The sequence below is a fragment of the Urocampus carinirostris genome, chromosome 2, assembly GCF_059441175.1.
Source record: "Urocampus carinirostris isolate Australia breed hairy pipefish chromosome 2, RoL_Ucar_1.0, whole genome shotgun sequence".
NCBI classification, from domain to species: domain Eukaryota; kingdom Metazoa; phylum Chordata; class Actinopteri; order Syngnathiformes; family Syngnathidae; genus Urocampus; species Urocampus carinirostris.
In genome coordinates this window covers 10,418,623-10,433,566 of record NC_142350.1, presented here as the reverse complement: position 1 = coordinate 10,433,566, position 14,944 = coordinate 10,418,623, and the positions used below count along the sequence as shown (strand labels likewise).

The 14,944-nt window shown below is 36.0% G+C and overlaps 1 protein-coding gene across 2 annotated transcripts; it reads left to right on the top strand.

Moving 5' to 3' along the window:
- The first annotated feature begins 1,841 nt into the window (after positions 1-1,841).
- On the top strand, positions 1,842-10,004 carry anxa14 (annexin A14). Of its 2 annotated transcripts, none has more exons than XM_088327797.1 (12): positions 1,842-2,126; positions 2,200-2,296; positions 2,364-2,452; positions 5,978-6,091; positions 6,178-6,268; positions 6,342-6,421; positions 7,461-7,499; positions 7,578-7,668; positions 7,732-7,827; positions 7,894-7,949; positions 8,983-9,090; positions 9,825-10,004. In XM_088327797.1, the coding sequence occupies exons 1-12, from the start codon at positions 2,100-2,102 to the stop codon at positions 9,882-9,884; spliced, it is 948 nt and encodes a 315-aa protein (XP_088183923.1). In that variant the 5' UTR covers positions 1,842-2,099; the 3' UTR covers positions 9,885-10,004. The 2 variants fall into 2 exon arrangements, with proteins under 2 accessions (XP_088183923.1, XP_088183922.1); XM_088327796.1 differs by having other exon boundaries at positions 6,342-6,430.
- Positions 10,005-14,944: the final 4,940 nt, after the last annotated feature.

The window sequence follows — 14,944 nt, the reverse complement described above, 5'->3', positions numbered from 1 at the left end:
GTTGGTTGTGGTTGTCAGATGCTAATAAAGTATTTTCAAGGAGAAAAATGTGGTCATAAAATGATTTCTGTTCAACAACATGCTGATTCATATATTTGATTGTTTTTGTCCAACACCATATTTTTTTCTTGTCATGCATTGTAAAACGTTGAGTTTAAGAATTGAGAAAGTATACCGTATTTTCCTGCACACCTCAAAACCCAGAACTGGCCATCAAATTAGTGTGCCTTATAGTCTTGAAAATATGGTAAGTTAGAATTTTTGGGAAATGCAAAAGCACTCTACTCTATATCACTTTAGCAAATTTCAAGAAGAGCGCAAAAAAATCCTCCCTGATACTTTATCTTGATTAAACTAAGATATGTGGAAGATATTTTCAGTATTTTTCTGTATTATAAGGCACACCTACGAAAAACGTTTGCCAGCAATTCAAAGATCCGCCCTATAGTCCGGAAAATACAGTAGTTACAACAATTGTTTTTGCACACAATTTTGCTAATAATGTATGCATATTTTTTTTCTCTTTTTTTTCTAGATTTGTACACTCTTTTTTTTTTTTTTACAAGGTTTTTGCATTTTTTAAAATTTTGCATTTTAGAGCTACATGCACATAAAGCTAGGTAAAAAAAATAATGGGATAAGAAAAAAAAAAATTTTAAGTAAAATATTTTGTTCTGTCGGCAAATATCCATCCATCCGTTATCTGCACCGCTTATCCTCAATTGGGTCGCGGGGGTGCTGGAGCCCAATCCAGCTGTCCTCGGGCAGTGGGCAGGGGACACCCGGATGGTTGCCAGCCAGTCGCAGGGCACACAGAGACAGACAATTCACTCGCTCATTCACTTCTAGTGACAATTCGGACTGGCCAATTAACCTGACATGCATGTTTTTGGAATATGGGAGGAAACCGGGATGCCAGAGGAAACCCACGCAAGCATGTGGAGAACATGCAAACTCCACACAGGAAGGTTTGATCCCATGACCTCAGTCGAACTGCCGTGGACCTGCTAACCACTCAGCTGCCGTGCTGCATGTTGGCAAAAAATAAAACATTAGCATTTCTTTATTAGTTACCTGGTTTTCCCCCAAAACTTGGGACCATATTTTCCTTAAAAGTTTAACTAAAGTTTTTCGTTTTTTTTTTTTTCCCATCTCCAGATATGTTGTCTGATTGCAAATTGTATTTTTGTATTATGGCTATATTCTTAAAACTAATTCATAAAAAAAATAAAAAATAAGTTTATAAAATCTGTATTTTCCATCACTCAAAGTAAACATTTTTAGCTAAGTATTTAGGTAAAATATTGGCAGATAATGAATAATATAAAGGAACACCAGAGACTGGGCAAAGACTCCAGAAAAGTTTTCTTCATTAGTTCTTTTACAACAATTTATATAAGAACATTTTAATGCAGTTTATTCTTTTTAAATATATGTAAAAAAAAATCTTTTAAATATCCAAAATTTTTAACTTGAGAAAGCAATTATAAAATTGATAATCAAATAGATCAAATAAAAAGCAATCATTTATTGAAATTTATACATTTTCAACACGTAACTGTCCTCTTTTTTTACACTATTTAAGAAAACTTTTTTATTATTGATTCGACAGTTTTCAAGCTAAGCTCTTTTTGAATTTTCCAACTGGACTTTTTCCGACAGTGTTGCAACTCTCCGCATTTACAACAGAGCAAAAGCGTATTTTAGACATTATTTTTTTTACGTTGACGTGCAATAAACTCAAGGAACTATTCCCGCCTCCTTAAACTTGGTAAATAATCCCGCCCTTGAAGTCTGGAAATATTCCCTCCCCTGTCAGTTTTGTTTATAACAACCACAAAGGTGTCGCGTTTCTTTGCTCCTAGTGCGGTTGCCTCAAAATAAACCTTCTTATAGTTTTAGATGCATTTTATAGTATTTAAAGAGGAAAAAAAAACCTGAACTACATTGTACTTGCTGCTAGAATTGTGTAAATCTGTGAGTGTGACAGGTGGGGCAGCAGAAAAAGTGTAAAAAAAAAGAAAAGAAAAGAAAAATAGGAGAAAAAAGGAGAAACAAGTCAACCCCTTTGTAGGATTCTATCACCAACCCTGAAAAAAATGGAAAGGCAGTACTTCAGAGCACATGTAAGTAATTATTTTATTAAAATCAAATCAGGTTTTCATTTTTTTTTGTGGGTTTTTGTTTTCGGGGTGGCAGACAATGTGTTGGGGCACCCTTGGAACGGTGCGACCTTTCTCGGGTTTCCACCCACAAAGGGACGTAATCCAGATTCAGGAAGCAGCCGAGAAGAAAGGTAATACCGTCGCGCTCCTTCAGAACATTTACGAAAGAATATTATGATTTTTTTTTTTTAACTTCAGATGCTGCCATTCTTGTGAGAATCCTCACGAACCGCAACAATGCCCAAAGACAGAAAATTGCCAAATTATACGAGGAAAAAACACAGCAGGTAGAGTTTGAACTTTTGTTGCAAAATTGGAAGTATTTTTGTCCATTAAATAAGGTTATATATCTGACATATCACAAATTATTACAATTATTATTTATCCTAAAAATACATCAAATAATTGACCGTCGGCTGAAAAATAGTCTGTGTAATATAGTGTAATAATCTGTGAAGCCCTTTGAGACTCTTCGTGATTTAGGGCTATACAAATAAAAATGACTTGACTTGACCTGTTTTTAACATTATATTTTAGTCAAAATTAAAAAATAAAATAAATATGTCCACTATACGTCTCATTTTACCCCCAAAATGCCAAAAATATTTTACTTATTTGATATTTTTTTATTTTAGTAAAATAAAAAGGGTCCAATAAGACTAATAGATTTGTCATTTCATCCATAAAATACATAAAATACTTGACTTATTTGATGGTTTTTATTTTAATAAAATTATAAAAAACTGTAAAAAATGTACACCATATTTTGCATTTCACTCATAACATACATCGAATATTTTATCATATTTTTTAAATTTTATAAAAATAAAATATTTAAACAATCATAATAATGATTATTAATACTATGAAAATAAACACAATAAATTGTAATTGTTTAAAATTAAAATAAATGGTAAAATGTGTCCATTTATATAAAACACTAGTATTGAATCTGGAAACCTTAGGATTGCTATAAAAAAATCCCATTTTGAAGCCAAAATCCCAGTTTAAAACTCTATCAAGAAACTTTAAAACTAGTTTTAAACCCTAGCTGGAAACCCTAAAATACTTAAAACCCTTATATATATATATATATATATATATATATATATATATACAGTATATATTTATCTAGGTATATAATTAGTAAAAAGTGTATATCCACGCCAAGACCAAATATTATTCTTATAATATAAATCACACTAAAAACAAATTGTCTTTACAGGTAATTTGGATTTTTTTAAAAATGTATTTGTAAGATTTTTAAGATTATAATTTGTTTTTACTTTGCATCGTGTGCTTCGAAAGATACAGAAAAATATTTAAACCAAACCTAAAATATATTTCATAAAATAAACAAGTTAAAAATATAAGACATAAAAAATACACCATATTATCACAATTCTATCAGAACAGTACAATAAAAAAGTAAAAAAAATCCTACTCATTTCTTTCTCAATTTATTTGTCTTTCTTACATTTTTAACAAAAACATTTGCAGTTTGACTATTGAGAAAAAATCAATCCTAGGAAAATATTTTTTGAGCATGGAGAAAAAGTGTTTGAAAAGAAAAAATCAAGGAAGTTTATTTTTCCTACTTTATTCTGGGGATTATGTTGAGGTTTTTGAGTTTGTCCTTTCCCTCATGTAGGTTTTAGATCAGGGGATGGTGTAATAATAGTCTGTCTGGGGTTTGTGCAGCCCTTTGAGACTCTTTTTTAATTAATTGCTATCCAAATAACATGACTTGACTTGACTTTCCTAACAACTTTATTTTTCCTATATTTTCTTTCTCGAAATAGAATCCTCCTCTAGTTAATCTGTTAGAAATTGTTTCCAATGATGCAACGTCTGTCAAGACGGAAGACTTTCAAGTGTTTGCCAATCAAACAAGATTGAAATGACTGGTGCACGCCTTTGTTTAGAAAAGGAGTTTGAGTACAAACAGAACGCGCCTGAGACCATTCAAAATTTGAAAAACTTTGTAAAACTTGAGACTTGTCCCAGATGTTGAATTACTTACTTGGGCAGTGGTTAGGGCATGTCCGGCACAGTTCTGAGGTCATGGGATCAAATCTTCCTGTGTGGAATTTACATGTTCTCCCCATGCTTACGTGGGTTTCCTCCAGCCACTCTGGTTTCCTCCCACATTCCAAAAACATGCATGTCAGGTTAATTGGCCGGTCCAAATTGTGTTGTCTGTATCTGTGTGCCCTGCGACTGGCTGGCAACCGGTTCAGGGTGTCCCCTTCCCACTGCCCGAATATAGCTGGGATGGGCTCCAGCACCCCCGCGACCCTACCGAGGATTAGCAGTGCAGATAATGGATGGATGGATTTGGAGATGCTTTTTAAAGTAACCATTCATTGGTTGAGTTGTACCACAGCGTGCGATTTTGGGTACCTGTTTTTTTGTATGCGTGTGGCTCTGGGAATTAAAAAAGAGAAAAAGCAATGAATTGTTGTATCACAATGTACACCAGGATTGCAAATAAAACCTGTTAAAAATATATTTTGAAAAATCCTATTCATCCAACTACGTTTTACCATATTCTGTATTTTTTTTAATCAAGATGTTCAGAAATGTGGTACTGTATATTATGTTTTGAAGCATTTCTAGGGTTTCCAGCCAGGGTTTCAAACTAGTTCTTAGGCTTAATTGGGGTTTTTAAAGCATTTCTATGGCTTCCAGTAGGGTTTCAAATTAGTCTTTAGGCTTTATGATAGGGTTTTAAAGTGTTTCTAGGGTTTCCAACTTGGGTTTAAAAGTAGTTTTTAGTCTTAATGAAGGGTTTTAAAGCAATCCTAGGGTTTCTAGCTGGGGTTTCAAACTAGTATTTAGGCTTAATTAGAGGTTATAAAGTGTTTCTAGGGTTTCCAGATAGGGTTTCAAACGAATTCTTAGGCTTCATGATAGGGGTTTCAAGTGTTTTTAGGGTTTCAAACCAGTTCATAGGCTTAATGAAGGGCTTTAAAGCAATTTTAGTGTTTCCAGATAGGATTTCAAATTAGTCTTTAGGCTTCTTGACAGGGGTTTAAAGTGTTTCTAGGGTTTCCAGCCAGGGTTTCAAACTAGTTCTTGGGCTTAATTAGTGTTTTCAAGCGTTTTGGGGGTTTCCAGATAGGGTTTCAAATTAGTCATTAGGCTTCATGATAGGGTTTTAAAGTGTTTCTAGGGTTTCCACCTAGGGTTTTAAACTAGTTTTTAGGCTTAGTTAAGGGCTTTAAACTCTTTCTAGGGTTTGTAGCTAGGGTTTGAAACTAGTTTTTAGGCTTCATGACAGGGTTTCAAAAGGTTTTCTTGGGTTTTTAGCAAGGTTTTTAAACCAGTTTATAGGCTTAATGAAGGGCTTTAAAGTCATTCTAGGGTTTCCAGATAGGCTTTCAAACTAGTTTTTAGGCCTAGTTAGGGGTTTTAAAGCATTTCTCGGGTTTCAGATAGGGTTTAAAACTGGTCTCTAGGCTTCATTAAGGGTTTTAATGTATTTTTAGGGCTTCCAGCTAGGGTTTAAAACTGGTTTTAAGGCTTCTTGATAGGGTTTTAAACTGGATTCAAAATGGGATTTTCTTTTATAGCAATCCTAAGGTTTCCAGATTCAATACTAGTGTTTGTGCCTCAAAGCCTCTATAAGGTTTAAAACTAGGGTTTGAGCCTTATAATAGGGATTTAAAGGGTTTCTATGGTTTTCAGCTAGGGTTTCCAACTCGGAGTTCAGCCTCTGAAAGGGTTTTAATGTGTTTTTAGTGTTTCCAGCTAGTGTTATAAATTCCTATTCAAGTTCCTTTTTTTTTATCCGTTTTCTCACCTTGAAGGACCTCATGGCAGTTTTGAAAAGAGTAATGTCCGGAGATCTGGAGTCTTTCATGCTGGAACTGATGATGCCACCTTTGCAGCTAGAAGCTTATCGCCTACAACAGGCCATGGCGGTGTGTTTAATTACCATTAATAATATCATATTTGTTGTAATGCTAATTTTCAAAGTATTTATTCAGTTTTAAACCTTACCATGAAGGGTTTGGGCACAGATGAGGAAACCCTCCTGGAAGTTCTTTGCACCAGATCAAGCGAGAAGCTTCAGGACGTCAGCGCTACGTACAAAGCTAGTGAGCAGGAAGTTGCTATGAAATCTCTTTATCTCTATATCAAAACTTTAAGACATTTTTGTTTTTTTTCCAGTCTATAAAAAGGACCTGGAGAAGGAAGCCAAAGGAGAAACCAGTGGAGACTTTGCTAAGCTCATCGTAGCCCTGCTGAACGTAATTTTGGTTATTAACTCATTCGCTGCTACGGCTACTGACATCGTTAAATTTATTTAGTTCTTCACATGGTAAAACCAGCAAACACGTTGCCAAGCTTATCGTAACTGATGAATCCAAATTTGGTTAGGAACTAATCCTCTGTCATATACGGGTATTGTCCTCATTTTAGCGTGACATATTCAGATCTGGGCGACTGGGTGGTTAGCGCGCAGCCCCACGGTGCGGAGGTTCAGGGTTCAAGTCCACTTACTGCAGCCTCCCTGTGTGGAGTTTGCATGTTCTCCCCGTTTCCTCCCACATTCCCAAAAACATGCATGTCAGGTTAATTGTCTGGTTCAAGTTGTTCCCAGGTGTAATTGGGCGGGGGCGTTATTTGTCTCTGTGTACCCTGCGACTGGCTGACAACCAGTTCAGGGTGTCCCCTGCCCACTGCCCGAAGATGACTGGGATGGGCTCCAGCACCCCCGTGACCCTGCTGAGGATGAGCGGTGCAAATAAAGGATGCATGAATAGATGTTCAGTTCCATTGACGGCTGATGATGTCATCCAATTACAGTGGGACCTCGCTACTTCGCGGTTCCACGTTCGTGGGTTCAGAGCTTCGCGGGTCTAAAAAATAATAATGATAAAATAAAATATATATATTTTTTTAATTCTTTTTTTTAAGCATTTTTGAAGGGGCATCACTACTTCATGGTTCCACGTTCACGGGTTCAGAGCTTTGCAGGTCTAAAAAAAAAAAAATAATAAAATAAAATAATTTAAAAAAAAAAATATATATATATATATATATATATAATTTTTGTAAGCATTTTTGAAGGGTTCAGAGCTTGTGTAAGATACAAAAAATAATAATGATTAAAAAATAAATAAATAAATCAAATCATTTTTGAAGGGGCGTCGCTACTTCGCGGATTTTCGCTTTTCGCGGGTGGTTTTGGTCCCCATTAACTGCGATAACCGAGGGATTACTGTACCCCAATTCATTTTTTTTATATTATGAATTTTTGTCTGATTTTTTTTTTTTCTCTTTTAGAAAAAAGATGTTCCAGGAATTGTCCAACGGGACATCGAGGTGTGCTTTTACAATCGTACCTTGATTTCGTTCTTTTTCTGAAAAAAAACGACATTTTTTGATGACCCTATCTTGCAGGCTTTATCCGCTTCGCTAAATGGGAAAAAAGCTGACGCAGACCCTTGGATTGATATTCTCACTTCTAGAGATTCAAACCATCTAAACAAAGGTGAGGCACAAGATGCCTTTTGGTGAGATGGTTTGTGATACGTTTTAATTTAATTTTCAACAGTGTTGCTGGGCCTGGAGCTGGAAAGTGGACAGATGGTGATTCCAACCCTGGAGAAAAGATTTTCAGGGGACCTTCGTCTGGGTTTGATTGTTTTAGGTACTACTTATAGGTTAGGATAACTGAAATATAACACATTGATCATTGTAATTTGTTCCACAACAGTGGAGTGCATTCAAAACCCTGACGTGTACCTTGCCACAAGATTAACCGAAATGAAGGTAACATACTTTAAATAACTAATCAAAATATCTCCATTTCCCTCACAATAAATTAGGAAAGCTTTAAATGTTTCAGCTGCATTAACTCTTAAAACAGAGATCAAGCTTTTACTCAGAGTTAAAACCTCAAACTTGGTTTAACTATTGGGGTAACTTGAAGCTTCAGTTGAAATCTTTAAATTTCGGGTCAATGCTTTAAAGCTGCTTTAACTGTTCAGTTTAGAGTTAAAAACAAGTTTAAAGCTCAAATACAGCTGCTCTCACATTTTTTAAAGATCTTTAACCCTGATATAACCTTTGACTTAAAACATAAAGCTTTAACTGACGATTAAATTATACAACTTGCATTAACTCGGGGTTAAACAGAAGCTTACTTTACAACTTTAAAGCGCTAGTTTTGAGTCAACAGTTTAAAATGGATTTAACTCATGAGATAAACAGAAGCTTACTTTACAACTTTAAAGCGCGAGTTTTGAGTCAACAGTTTAAAGCGGATTTAACTCATGAGTTAAGATTTAAAAGAGGTTTTAAGCTTTAATACTGTTGCTTTTACTTTTAAACCGACGCTTTAACTTTTGAGGTAAAGCAGATTCAAAACGTTAAACACCTCAAAAAATTGATTGAACGTTAGAGCTCCAAAGCTACATTAACTCTTTAGGCATGTTTAAAGCCACGAGTTAAAACAGTTGTGCATCTTTTACTGAGAGTTCAAGCATCAAACTTGCTTAATTCTAGAGTTAAACTTGTTAAGCTTTTTAAGTGAACCCTTTAAATATGCTTTAACACCTGAGCTAAGAGTCAAATCAGGTTTAAAGCTGTTACTCTGCCTTCACTTGTCAAACGCTGCTTTACGTTTTAGTTAAAACCGTTTCAAAGCATTGACTAGCACAACTTTCCTCTTTTGAATCAAACATACACATTTAAAATGTGGTTAGTGTTTATTTTAGTGCATAACTACATTTTGTGTTTATCACCACTATTTTATCATAGCACAAGACTTGTATTTGTTCGCAACCAGTTTTTCTCTTTCCAGGCCTCAGTGGTGCAAGGCATCATGGCATCACACAGCGAGGAAGATCTTCTTTGTATCCGAGTTGCCTTCCTTAAACTGACGGGCGCGTCTCTCTACACAACCCTGCAGGTATATATATATATATATATATATATATATATATATATATATATATATATATATATATATATATATATATATATATATATATATATATATATATATATATATATATATATATATATATATATATATATATATATATATATATATATATATATATATGCTGCCTAGAATATATATATATATATATATATATATATATATATATATATAGGGATTACTGTACCCCAATTCATATATATATATATATATATATATATATATATATATATATATATATATATATATATATATATATATATATATATATATATATATATATATATATATATATATATATATATATTCTAGGCAGCACGGCGGCGCAGTGGTTAGCGCTTGTGCGGCACAGTTCATGTCCTGGGAACCTGTCGTGGGTTCAAATCCAGCTCCAGACTTCCTGTGCGGAGTTTGTATGTTCTCCCCGTGCTTGCGTGGGTTTCCTCCGGGCACTCCGGTTTCCTCCCACGTTCCAAAAACATGCATTTCAGGTGAATTGGCCGTTCCAAATTGTCCCTAGGTGTGAATGAGTTGTCTGTCCCTGTGTGCCCTGCGATTGGCTGGCAACCAGTTCAGGGTGTCCCCTGCCCACTGCTCGGAGATGGCTGGGATGGGCCCCCCCCGCGACCCTAATGAGGATAAGCGGTACGGCTAATGAGATGAGATATATATTCTATTGAATTATTTCTCTTTCCCAACAGGAACACTTCAAAGGATATCACTTAGAAGCTCTCTTGGCCATCTGCCGTTCCGAGGATTGACTTCAAGAAAAACAAGCATTGAGATTTAATGTTTGCATTTTACTGTTATGATTATGACATGTTCAATAATAGTCATTGGATTTGCAATGTAAATATTGTCTACATAATTGACCAAATAAATTAAGCAAAGTAAAATTGCAGGATCAATTCAAATGTTTATTGTCCATTATATATTTACGTTTTAATTTTTATTGAATATTTGCTCGTGCCCTGTAATAATAACAAAAACGTGGCATACACACACAGAAAATAAATTCAATATTTTTTTAAATTGTATAAAAGTTTTTCCCCAGTGGTTAAGGATGTAGTATAAGGATTGTCTCATATGTAAGCAGCAGGAGGATGCTTTACACCCAAAAACAAAAATGACCGATCAAGTCAAGTCATGTTTATTTGCATAGGCTCTATTCACAAGAATTCTCAAAGAGATGTACATACTACAGACTACCTTGAAACTATCCCCTGATCTCAGATGATGATGGTGCTGTATCTGAATCACACCAGGAGGCTTCTCCTGCTACTGGTTACCATGGAAACCATTACTTTCTGTTTCATGTGGGGGAACAAGACCATACCCCCCAAAAAATTGGCCTGGAATGGGATGGGCCTCATCAGGCTGTACTTGCCCAAGACACACCACAGAAATTGGTGCCCCTACGATCCGTCCACTGTCAATGAAATAGATTGTAGTAGATATATTTTTATTCTTTGTTTTATTTTCAACAAGTTCAGTTATCACATAGTTCATTGAATACAATTCAAACTTTTTCAGTAAGTTACAGGTACGTAATTGTGAAAGAAAAGTCATCATATTTCAAAGAGTTGTTGGTGATAGGAATGAGTGGAGATGTGTTGTGAAAGGATAGTGAGATGTTTGGACACGTTCTAAGGGATGGGTAGGGCATCCATATGATACGGCAGGGGTAAACCAGTGATAACTGTCGAGCCCTGCTGTTGAACAGAAGAGTGTGTTGTGTCACCCTGGCCGCTTTCTTGTGTCCCGTTTCATCTGGAGGGACGAAAGCATGACTGACGTGGGTACCGAGGTGCTTAACTTGTTTGGGTGTTTGGGCATTTGGGTTGGCCATGGTCCAAAAATGTTTCTGTGTGTTTTTTGCTACTTTTTCCCTTTTTTATTTTCTTTTTTTTTGTATGTGTCTTTCTGTCGGTCACCGCTCTCGAAGTATATGACCAAGGTAGATAGATGGATAGATAGATTTAACAATCAACAAAAACTTCTTGTCTTACATGTATGAAATCAAATTTAAATAAAAACATACTGAAACATACTTAGGGCAGCACGGCGACGCAGTCGATAGCGCGTGTGTGGCACAGCCCTGAGGTCATGAGAACCTCCTGAGTGGGTTCAAATCCAGCTACCGGCCTTACTGTGCGGAGTTTGTATGCTCTCCCCGTGCTTGCGTGGGTTTCCTCCGGGCACTCCGGTTTCCTCCCACCTTCCAAAGACATGCATTTTAGGTGAGTTGGCCGGTCCAAATTGTCCCTAGGTGTGACTGAGCGAGTGAGTTGTCTGTACACCGTGTGCCCTGCGATTGGCTGGCAACCAGTTCAGGGTGTCCCCTGCCCAATGCCCGGATATGGCTGGGATGGGCTCCAGCCCCCTGCGACCCTAATAAGGATAAGCGGTACAGCTAATGAGATGAGATGAAACATACTTGTAATGATAACAAAATGACAAGTTGACTTCAAGAGAGGTTCCCTCGCCGTCAAGCTTTATTTATCCTTTTTAAAAAACACGGCAGAAAAATGAATCCATAATGCACTCACGAAAGTCAAAACAGACAGTAAAAGTGATGACGGGATCAACAATAGCGACTTTACGACTTTGTTTCCACTGCTGTGAGAGGTAGTTGTCTTTATGTATTTCGTGTGAAACCACAGTTGAAAAAGAAATATTTAAAAAATCAAGTAAAACAACAAAATATTAAATAATATCTATTTATTGAAAAAAATCTATTCAGTAATTTTTTTCTGTCCACCCTACAGCAGATTTTGTTCTCGTAACACAATGAAATGAAATGAAAAAAAAAACGTTTTTCCATATTAATGGCTGATTTAACCACAGTTAAAAACAAGTAAAGAAAAAAACTAAATAACAATTGAAATATCTATATAGTGAAAAAATATATACTTAAAGTGACTTAGTTTTTATTTTACTAGTTATCATAACAATTATTCCCAACTAAGAGTTACAACTGTTACTAATGTATAAAAATGACAAATAGCAATGCGTCTTAACTTTGCAAATAACCCATAAAGTTAAAAGGTCTTCCCATAAAGTAATTAAATGAGTAAAGTATTTGTCCCTTCTCAAGGTTTTTTCATTCTCCTCATGTTGCGGTTTTTGAGCTTTTCCCTTGCCCTCATGTAGGTTTTAGATCATGGGATGGTGTCATAATAGTCTGTGGTTTGCAATAATCTGTGTTCTGTACAGCCCTTTGAGACTCCTTGTGATTAGGAGTGTCACAAATAAACATGACTTGATTTGACTTAAATTATATGGAAACAGCATGAGCTAAAGAATTATTATTATTATTATTATCAATATTATTTCTCATTTTATTTGATTTTTCTTTCATTTCTGAACTTGTTTTTTTGCAGTTTGGAGCTTAAAATATTGAGAAAGAAAATGAGCAGAATGTATGTATTTAGAAAGTGTAGCAAAACAGATTTATCTCCCAACAGAACAAAAAACGGATCAAGAAAATCTTATTTTTCATATTTTTCGATATTTGTTTCCACACAAAGTTATTTTGTGGGCTTTTTACCGCAAGTAAAATCCTTGTTTTGAGTTTTAATCTGCTCAGTTTTTTAAGATTTCAATTTTGAAGATTATTAAAAATCAATTATCTGCTGTTTTTCTCAATTTTTACATTAAGTGACACAATTTTAAATTACACAAGACAGGATCCATCCGTGGTGATTTTTTTATGGTTATCCTGATGACGAAAATCCAGTATTTATTCTTTTTATTTCGATCTTTTCCTCCTCCCCGAATGGAAGGTAACAGTTTTATTTTACAACCTTGAAATTATATTTTAAATTGACAAATGATGCATCGTGACATGAGAGCAGGGACACATTGCACAATATGACTGTAACGTGTGACCTATCTAATCATCTTCTGTTTTCCTTGCAAGCTTATACAAACATTACAAAAAGGTTACAAGGACATTTATTAGTTGAAATCAAGCGGGTGCTCAAACGGAGAGGAGCAAGGACAAAAACAAGCAAAATAATGATAGCATGTCTGACTTGTTAAGATACAATTGGAACTCCCATGAGGCACAGACACATTCAAACCAATAAATGAGATTATTGACACATGTAACTCCTCAGAGGATGACACCGAGAAAAAGCGAGACCATTAGCAAAAACCGTGGCTTTGATGCTCCGTTTCCTTTGCTGTGTTGATATTTTGGTAAGTATTGTGGTTGAGGGCGTTATTGTTCCAGGGGAGTTGTGTCTGGATCAGGTTTGGTTTGTGCAAATGAGGTCTCGTCTGGATAAAGTTTTGTTGTCGCTTTGGAGGTCTTGTCTGAGCCAGGTTTGGTTGTTACAACCGAGGACTTGTTGGGATGTTTGATTTTGGCCATAGCGGTCTTGTTTTCATGATGTTTGGTTGTCAACACCAAGCTCTCATCTGGATCATGTTTGGTTGTTGCTATTGAGTTCTTGTCGGCTGTAGTGGTTGTCATTGAATTCTCGTCAGGATTTTCTTAATGGAGTTCTGGTCTGGATGAGATTTGGCTGTTGTCACTGCATGGTTCCTGCCATGGAGATATTATCTGGATAGGGTTTGGTTGTTTCAACTGAGGTCTCATCTGGACGAGGTTTGGTTTTCACTAGGGAGGTCTTACATGGATCAGGTTTGGTTGTCATCACTGAAATCTCATTGGGATGTTGGGTTGTCGCTATGAAATTTTGGTCTGGATGCGGTTTTATTGTCTTCAATGAAGTCTGGTCTGGACAAAGTTCTGTCGCTGTCATCGAGTTCTTGTATGGAAGAGTTTTTTTCGGTCCCATGAAAATTCTTCAGATTAAGGTTTAGTTGTCGTCAATAATGTCTCGTTGGTATGTTTGGTTGTGGCCATCTAGTTCTGGTCTGGATGAGGTTTGGTTGCCGTATCCGAGTTCTCGTCTGAAAGAGGTTTGGTAGTTGTCACTGAAGTCTTGTTGCCATAGAGTTCCGGGATGGATTGGGTTTGGTCATCTCAACCGTCTGGCCTGAATGAGGTTTGGTGGTCGCCATGGAGGTTTATTCTATATCAAGTTAGGCTGTCGCCACAGAGGTCTCATTGGGATGTTTGGTCACTGCCATGGTGGTCTTGTTAGATGTATACAAAAATGTACGTAAAGGTGAATCTGGACTTGTGCATTTTCTTCAATTCCCCCCATACCCACAAAAATATAAATGGTAGATATATTATACACAAAAACATTTCAAAAAATCCTGTAATATGTGATTTATTTTAGGTTTTTTAATTTGATAAACAGTGTGCTGTCCTGGAATCTGATAGTAAACTAGTAACGTCCCAATCGTGAAAACACCCAAAAGACCCACGGGCCAAAGTGCAGACTGGCTGAGGTGGTGAAGTGAGGATTTCCATTCGTTGCCGTGGAGATGACACTGGTGGTCGCCGTCCACTTCACAGTGGGGTTTGGTACGGTCGGGTCCACGGTGTTTGGAATGTCATCCAAAGTCATGTTGGTGGCAATCATAGAAGGGTCTATGACGTGTTTATAAAGTGTCTGTTATAAATATAATACAGTACATACAGTATAATGCAATAATATGTATTATATAAACAATTGTTTCAATTCATGGAAATGTAACTTACCCGCACAAAAACCAATTCCAGCAGAGCTAGTGAAAAGAAACCCGGGACAAGATACCTCAAATTGCAAGACAAATTCCTTCTGGCAACATTTTTTCGTAACACTTTCACTTGAAGCCTGGCCATTTTATCTCAATTTTATCTCTGGAATCAAAGTTGCCTTCCTCTTCAAAGGTTTTTCCGATTGTGCACCTGACTTCT